We start from the raw sequence: 9,207 nt of genomic DNA on the forward strand, positions 1-9,207 counted from the left end.
CACCCGCCCGCACGCGCTCTCTCTCGCTCACCTATCTACTCATACACTCACCCGCTCATCCTCTCATGGATTCACTCACTGAGACCCCCCCCCCCCCCCATTAGCCTCACTCTCTCATACAAACTCACTACATCACTCACCTACACAGTCAGGGGCTCACCCCGCGTGCGAGGTGACGTCACACAGACTGACGTCATTCCCTATGAAGTCCGGGATCCCGTTCCGGTTCCGAAAGCTTCCTCAGAACCAGCCCCATTTTCCCCCTTCATCTCCCGGTGCCTCGAGGGGAAACTGCTGGTTGGACCTCAGGGGACTGTCTCCAGTGCCTCAGGCCCCGCTCACACCGGGGTCCGTGTTCCAGTTTAACCGACTCCTCTGCTCCTCTCTCAGGGAGGACAAACACGAAGCGGCCCCCACGTCACCATTTACTGAGCTTCACCCTGCAGCGGAGCGGTGTGTCCAAAAGGGGGCGCTGTTACACACGGTTTCAGTGAAACGAGCCATTTACCTTGTAGGTCTAAATCCACTTACACCTTAGAACATCCTGACATCACACTCAGAGAACCTTCATCACAGGGGTTTAGTTTGTAGCAAAAAAAAAAACCTAATCACAGAACAATTGTTGTTTAACGGTTGAACATCACAGCTTCAGAAACTAGCCTCAAACAATTCAGTTGGTTTTAATAAACAGTTAATACAGTCTCAGGGTTTTATGATCCTTTCCTTTTTCCTGCGTAGCGTGTTTTTCTTCACTCAAAAGTGTCCGTAGGTGTGAGTGTGTGTGTGTGTTGCCCTTTGAAGGACTGGCGCCCCCCCCAGGGTGTATTCCTGCCTTGCACCCAGTGATTCCAGGTAGGATCCGGACCCACCGCGACCTTGAACTGGATAAGGGTTACAGATAATGAATGAATGAATGAATGTTTTTCTTTGTTTGTAGTGCCTTTTTTCATTTTCAAAGCATATTTCTTTGCATTTTCTGTCCAAATGCTTTTGTCTTCCTTGGTCTACCTCTATATTTCTCTTTTAAAACTTTTCTGATTTACTTAAACTGGCACCAAATTTCACACAGCTCCAGGGGACCTGGAGGTTGTGGGTTCGATTCCAGCTCCCGGTGACTGTCTGTGAGGAGTGTGGTGTGTTCTCTCTGTGTCTGCGTGGGTTTCCTCCGGGTGACTGTCTGTGAGGAGTGTGGTGTGTTCTCCCTGTGTCTGCGTGGTTTTCCTCCGGGTGACTGTCTGTGAGGAGTGTGGTGCGTTCTCCCTGTGTCTGTGTGGGTTTCCTCCGGGTGACTGTCTGTGAGGAGTGTGGTGTGTTCTCCCTGTGTCTGCGTGGGTTTCCTCCGGGTGACTGTCTGTGAGGAGTGTGGTGTGTTCTCCCTGTGTCTGCGTGGGTTTCCTCCGGGTGACTGTCTGTGAGGAGTGTGGTGTGTTCTCCCTGTGTCTGCGTGGGTTTCCTCCGGGTGACTGTCTGTGAGGAGTGTGGTGTGTTCTCCCTGTGTCTGTGTGGGTTTCCTCCGGGTGACTGCGAGGAGTGTGGTGTGTTCTCCCTGTGTCTGCATGGGTTTCCTCCGGGTGCTCCGGTTTCCTCCCACAGTCCAAAAACACACATTGGTAGGTGGATTGGCGACTCAAAAGTGTCCATAGGTGTGAGTGTGTGAGTGAATGTGTGTGTGTGTGTGAGTGTGTGAGTGAATGTGTGTGTGTGTGTGTGTGTTGCCCTGTGAAGGACTGGCGCCCCCTCCAGGGTGTATTCCCACCTTGCGCCCAATGATTCCAGGTAGGCTCTGGACCCACCGCGACCCTGAATTGGATAAGGGTTACAGATAATGAATGAATGAATGGCACCAAATTTCAGACACAGCTGCCTGGGAAAAGTCAACATATTTTGCCACACTCCATGTTGGATTCCCTTCTTGAAGGACTTTATTAATCCTTTCCAATGTTTCTGTTGAAAACCCTCGTTGGGCCCTTGTTCTTTTTTTAATTAGCCTAACCCAAGTTCAACAGCTCGTTACATCTGTAAACAGCTCTTTTAACTGGAGACTAATTTGCTTTATTAGACGTGTCTCTGTATTTATTTTAAAAATGCAAATTACAAAGTGAGTGGAAAAACTGAATGTCATAAACAGCCAAATTTCATTGTTACAAAATGTTTCATTTAATGTGAATGAACTAAACAAACCAAAAAAGTCAAAATCCCAGGAAAGGGCAAGTACAGTGGTTACAAATATCCTGACCAACAACGTGTGGACACATCAGTAACTCGAAGTACAGGGATGGCACACTGATTCACACTTGTACAACTCAATTTGAGGCACGGGGAGCCCAAACGAAGGTGACGGATGATAAATAGTTTTGTGTTGAGGCAGTATCTCATTTTGCCTGTTTATACAGCATCATTAAAATCAACTCAAACGCAACTGAATACTAGTCAATAATGAAAGGTAGGCTTAAACTGGATAAGATGAAGAACCTAATCACACCATCTTCAATCTGAGACCACTGCATGCACAGCTCTGAAACAGAACGGATGCATTTTCAAATAAATATCTGTTTTTTTTTCTTAACAAAATAAGAGCATCACATTAACGTCCTTGACTCAAACAGCAAAGGAAAAAAAACAAAAACATTGTGCTTGTGTATTTTCCTGACCTGATAAGAGAAGGCCTATTTTCAGACTTTGTTTAGGCACTTCATAGCTGAGGCTCATTTATACCCTTTTTTAATTATAAACACTTTCCAAAGAAAAAAAAAAGGACAGATAACAGAACAGACTGCTCCACAACAAGAACCAGAAGAAGCTGTAAAAAAATATAAGAAAAGCCTAGGTTTGGGCCCTCATGAAAATGGCAGTGAGAACAACAGAATACAACATAATAGCTAACGCTAATGCTAATGCTAATGCTAAAATCCATACCCGGAACTAGAAATTAAGACATTAACCTAAGGCTGCACAGTTAATTATAGTGTAGCGAGAGTAATTTGGCCTGTATTTCATTTGGGTTTGAAATGTAAACAGCAGTTATAATAAATTACATGTGATTCACTTTTAATTGAATAAAAAAAACCAGTAGCTACCAGACACCTGAAGCTTTGACTAGACAACCAGCCCATCCTGAGTGTCCTATTGTTTCTCCTACAGATCCAAACATAACAATAGCCCAATTCTCCGTCCTGCTGCAGCATCTGAACTCAAAAAGAATTTGAGATCGTTTATGGCACAAAGTGTGATTTAGGTAGTTTACGATCTCCATGCAAAATGACCCTGGATTGTCGCTTTAAATTTGGGCTGTATTTGGCTGTTAGTGCTGGTTGCTGACCACACAGACAAAATGTTTATGATGCGAGCAGTAGAACATAAATAGAGATGACCTCCCTAAGCAGGTTGCATTAATAATAATAATATTAATAATAATAATAAAAATAATAAAATTCCCATAGGGATATAAATATACTTATATATTATCAATATACAAAATATATATACATTAAAATAGTCATTTTCTAAACTTTCTTTGACAGAACATAAAAGGCATTTGCATCATCACATTGCACCTGAATGATGGGTTCATTGGTCCAAGTTCCATTTGTTGTGGTGAAAGCAGTAAATGCATAAGTCACCAGTGTGGCGTTCTCATGAGTGTTGTGCATTTTCACAGCACGGTAAGGCCATATGGGCCTGCTTTCCTCAGTCGACCGGGAGCTCATGTTACGTGTCTTCCCACAGGGAACACTGGCAAGACGGACTGTGATGGTACACCAAGCGTCAGTGTAAATGGAAGGGAATTAACTACGGCATTAATTTATGCAGAGTTTCCTGTCTGTGTCACTGAAATGTACCTAATCATCTGCTACTGTGAGTGAAGAGGAAGGGTGGTGGTATAACAGGATGCTTTGTGTGGGTGAGCTGTAGGCAGAGGAAGAGCAGGTCCAATAATGAGTAACTCCGTTAGCATTATGACCAAACGTTTAGTCCGGTTTTGGCGTTCTCCATTACAGAGCATCCTTCTTAGAACAGGCCTAGCGAGTGCTGTTTACTCGAAGCAGCTCCCAGACCTGCACTCCCCAAGCCAAACAACTTAAGACCAGACAGAAGCACTCATACTGTGGTGTTTTGGCATTTGTCGTATTCTCTTAGCCTTTTAGATCCTTTTGGTCAAAAATGATGTGTGTGGCGAAATAGACTCCGACTGCACCGAAGATAGCAGAGGAGGCGATGTAGGCAGTGACGGACTGTGTGAACTGGACGATCATGCCCATGAAGAGAGTTGGGAAGACCTGAGAGAGCAGGAAGGTGCTATCAAGAATGGCAAAATCCAAGCCCACTCCCCTTTTGTCATAATCCTCAGATCCCAGACCAGGGGGTGTACCATTCTGACTGTGCGGGGAGGAGTAGTATTCCTGGTCGTAAAACACATGGCCGTTGGTGTGGCCGCTCTTGTGGTTCAGATCGGCAGTGTCGTCGTCTACTGTGAGACATACAGCCTCGCCAGTGATGCTCAGTCCACTCCTGTGCATCTTTTTGGTTTTGCTCGTTTGCATGTAGACCTGGGGGAAGTGACATGACCGTCAAAAATGCAGCAGCAACAACCAAAGAACGGAGAATTTTACAAATCCTTTAATGATAAATGAGTAAATACTAGTTTTAAATTAACACTAGGTAGAATTTATTCCATTGTGATGATTGGCTGATTTGTAATAGAGAGAATAGAGGCTCTGTTGCTGCTACTCCGGGCTCAGTACTGCAGTAGATGCACTACATTCATTTGAGGGTATAGCTGATAATATAGTGAATTACCGCCTGCAACTGTGCCAAAAAACAGCAGCCAAATTATTACCTAGTGTTCCATTAAAGGCAATGTTCCCTTCATTCACAAGTGCTACTGCCATTTTCAAAACTTCTTTACATTGATATATGTAACTAAAACATCACGTACCGTGAAACCTTGACTTACGACTGAACCAACTTACGAATTTTCAGAGATACGAGCTCTAAGACGGTCATTTTTTTTGCGTTAAGATGCGAGCTGAGATCTGAGTTACTCGTTATGGAGATCTGGTGGCCCAGCAAGCATTCAGTTCACTTGGTTATCCTGCCGTGCAAGCATCTCGTATGGTATCGCTGTTTTTGTAGCATTGTATTAAGTGTGTAGCGAGTAAGTTAAGCGATAGAGCACGAAAAGAAAAACTCCCCAACCTCCGCCAGCATTTAGTCAGATCTTCAAGGTAAATACACTTAATAGAGCATTCTCTTTTATTATGTGTTATTATGTTTTTGTACATTATTTGTTATTTGTAACGTACGTTTTTTTTTTATTTAAAACACGGTTGTGGTTTTGGGGGCTGGATCGGATTAATAGTTTTATAATTGGGGAAATTTAATTTGTTACGAGCTCGGTAAGTCAAGTTATTACTGCAATTCATTCCCATGGAAGTCCACCTGTTCCCTTTTTTTACTTTTCTTGGCATGCGGGTGTTACCCAGTACTAGCTTTCAGGCTGTGTGCTGCTGATGCGTTTACCTCTTTCTCTTTGTGATAGTGGCAGGTGAGGGTGTATGGCAGGGTCTGCAGCGTGGCGTAGGCAAACCCAGTGAGGGCTGACATTGCGGTGACCAACATCACACTCTTGGACAAACAGATGATCATCGCAGATATGGTAAATGACACCATGCTGCTCAGGTAGACCTTCCTGGAGCCGAACACGTGCACCAGCCTGCTCATGACGAGCGAGAAGAAGGTTGAGGTAGCACATTGTAGGAACAGCCCCAGGCTGCCCATACGGATGCCTGGGGGAAGACAGGACACACACATAGTGCATAGTATATCCTTTATACAATAAAAAGTTCAGAAAGCGTTGACCGTATTGAAAACATTACAGGAAGCTCATTTTGCGTTTTGTGTTTACTGAGGCATATTTTTTTTGCAAAAGCATTGGCTTCCCATTTCAAAAACGGAGAGAGCCAAACTCCTCTGAAACAAGCACATCTGATGCTGGGTGGTTTTCTGGGAGCAGTGCTCGAAAATAAACTCACTCTGCTATGGGTAGACTAAGGCTGGCAGACTTCATTTACTTTCACAGAGTTTTATAAGAGATCTGGGTTGTGCTGTAAAAGGTGTGTGTGTGTGTGTGTGTGTGTGAGTAAGAGAGAGAGAGAGAGAGAGAGAGAGAGAGAGTCCATGTGTTTATCTGGATGTTTGGACGAGACGCAGCACAGAAACTGACCGTGGGTGAAGGAGAAGCTCAAGTTCACTCAGAAAGAGCCAGACACTCTGGCCATGAGACAGGGAGGACACAGCAAAAGAACTCAAGCAAAACAAACTAATTAGCTAGAAAAATGCTTGTGGGGGCGAAGAACAGAGTACAGGCCGCTTTGGACAGAACACAGATGGTCAAGCAAGGCCAAGAGCAGCCAATTTGGATCAGAAAAGTAAACAGTTCGGTTTTATCATTTCAGCCAAACATTGGAGATTTTGCCTATTTCTCCAACTCCATTTTATTTTTTTAGAGGCCTAAAACTACATAGCTGTTAGTCGGAAACGGCTGTGGATAAGGAGAGCACAGATTAGTTGGGGAAAGGCAGTGTAAATGTGGAATGGATGAGATGAGTAGTGTTCCTTCATGTGCATGAAGGATGTATCATGTAAAATTCACATGTAACTGGTGACACTGAGCCCGCATTAACGGTGCCAGTGTGGCCAAGTACAGCCTTAATCACCAGGGACGCTATAGTGCACTTACCACACATTAACCCTAGACCTCACTGCTGAGCTTTCAGGAAGAGACAGGTTACTATTGCATTTCACAGAGAAAAGTTGTGACTGCTGGTAAGAAAAGAGTGGGCGGGCCCTATGCGATGCTCTAATGGACTGCCATATTTGACATCTTGTTGCATATAATTACAATTTAGTTTTTAACATTGAATGTTTTAGTATATCTTACCTTCGTCGTATCGCTGTCGGAGCACGGTACCTGGGGCAGCACTGGGCACTCCTTCGTACAGTCCCTCACCAACAAAGTCCGTATAAAACAGCATGAAGGACATGACCGCCATCCAGCTGCACAGCTGAGCCACACACAGCTGCCTCATGACCCGGGGGATGTGGCAGTAGCTCCTGTAGATAGCTGGGGTCATGAACCAGCAAGTCCTGAGCAAACACAGCAGTGGGCCAGACTTTAGCAGCTTGAGTTTACACTGTAACACATAGCAGCACGAGCGAGGGCCACAGCGTCCGGCGTCTGGCAGGCCGGCCTCCGGCACCAGTGGCCTGCACGAGGGCTCCTCCGACACCTTCATGGTGACCAGCACACTTACGACGAAGATGAGGATGAGGAGGGAGAAGAGACACTCTGCCTGGCCGCCTAAATAGTAGGCCAGGAGACCGCCGCTCCAGTCCAGTGCGGGCAGCAGATAGCCCACACAGCCGCCCAGACTCACCATGAAGGAGAACATGGCGAAGGCCTGGGCGCAGTCCTCTCGCTCACGGTACAGATCAGACAACAGCGCCTCCAGCGGCGTGAAACACACCTGACCACAGAAGTCCAGAAGGCCCACGCCTAGGATGAGCAGGCCCACCTGGAGGGCCTGGTTTGAACGGCTGCTGCCCCAGCTTAGGTGCGCAGCCAAGACATCTGCATGGGGGATGATAAGGAGAGCCAGGAGAACACCCAGCGACAGCAACCAGATGAAGGGCCGGCGGCGGCCATAGCTGCTGTTGCAGTGGTCACTGGCGGAGCCGATGAGAGGGATGAAGAGTAGACCCAGGACGGGACCGATACCTGCAGGGAAGGCCACATGAATAATGAATAAATGGCTCATTACAACACTACTGAATTGGGTGTGGCGTACTAGGGATGTAAATTATTAACTGGAATCTTTAAATGACAAATGAGCAATTCTTTGATGATAGTGATTTCACTTTCATTTATTATCTATAACCGCTTCCAGTTCAGGGTTATGGTGCGTCCAGAGGCTACCTGGAATCATTGGGCACAAGGCGGGAATACACCCTGGAGGGGGCGCCAGTCCTTCACAGGGCAACACACACACTCACTTTTTGAGTCGCCAATCCACCTACCAACGTGTGTTTTGGACTGTGGGAGGAAACCGGAGCACCCGGAGGAAACCCACGCAAACACAGGGAGAACACACCACACTCCTCACAGACAGTCACCCGGAGGAAACCCACGCAAACACAGGGAGAACACACCACACTCCTCACAGACAGTCACCCGGAGGAAACCCACGCGGACACAGAGAGAACACACCACACTCCTCACAGACAGTCACCCGGAGGAAACCCACGCAGACACAGAGAGAACACACCACACTCCTCACAGACAGTCACCCGGAGGAAACCCACGCAGACACAGGGAGAACACACCACACTCCTCACAGACAGTCACCCGGAGGAAACCCACGCAGACACAGGGAGAACACACCACACTCCTCACAGACAGTCACCCGGAGGAAACCCACGCAGACACAGGGAGAACACACCACACTCCTCACAGACAGTCACCCGGAGGAAACCTACGCAGACACAGAGAGAACATACCACACTCCTCACAGACAGTCACCCGGAGGAAACCCACGCAGACACAGGGAGAACACACCACACTCCTCACAGACAGTCACCCGGAGGAAACCCACGCAGACACAGGGAGAACACACCACACTCCTCACAGACAGTCACCCGGAGGAAACCTACGCAGACACAGAGAGAACACACCACACTCCTCACAGACAGGCCCCTGGAGCTGTGTGACTGCGCCACTACCTGCTGCACCACCGTGCCACCCTGATTTCACTTTTAAAAAATAAATTTCCATTTTGTTTTAAATAAAATGCACTTTGCGAGGAACGAGGAATGTTCTTAAATTGTACATAAGAGTGCACAATAGGCAGTACGCCCCACTACCTGGAACAGAGGTAGTTAGGGGTAATTGCAGGGAACTGGGGGCAGGGGTGGGGGTGGTGAGATTAATTTAAAAACATTACTTTTTCACAATTTCATTTAGCAATTCTGGTTTATTTTATCTTTTTATAACAAACAGTGAGTAGCATCGTCATGTGAAAAATGTAGTATCATGGAGTTTTGGCTGTTTATGGAACTCCTGGATGAGGAGAGAAAGGCCCCCTATAACAGAAGCATGTGTTCTGTCCATATGAGGAGGGGGGGGGATATAAATAAAAGAGGAGAAGCTCT

General features: G+C 46.5%; 1 protein-coding gene across 1 annotated transcript in view; it reads right to left on the reverse strand.

Annotated features, from left to right (window-relative positions):
• Positions 1-2,133: 2,133 nt before the first annotated feature.
• The window catches only part of zgc:77158 (solute carrier family 45 member 3), a 31,720-nt gene continuing 24,646 nt past the window's right edge, over positions 2,134-9,207 (reverse strand). The window contains exons 3-5 of the mRNA XM_066649588.1: positions 6,941-7,777; positions 5,521-5,786; positions 2,134-4,547 (exon numbers count right to left, since the gene is read on the reverse strand). Of these exons, the coding sequence (XP_066505685.1) occupies positions 4,134-4,547; positions 5,521-5,786; positions 6,941-7,777 (1,517 nt within the window). The 3' untranslated portion in view covers positions 2,134-4,133. The remainder of the gene's footprint in view (positions 4,548-5,520; positions 5,787-6,940; positions 7,778-9,207) is intronic.

The sequence above is a fragment of the Hoplias malabaricus genome, chromosome 17 (assembly GCF_029633855.1).
Source record: "Hoplias malabaricus isolate fHopMal1 chromosome 17, fHopMal1.hap1, whole genome shotgun sequence".
NCBI lineage: Eukaryota > Metazoa > Chordata > Actinopteri > Characiformes > Erythrinidae > Hoplias > Hoplias malabaricus.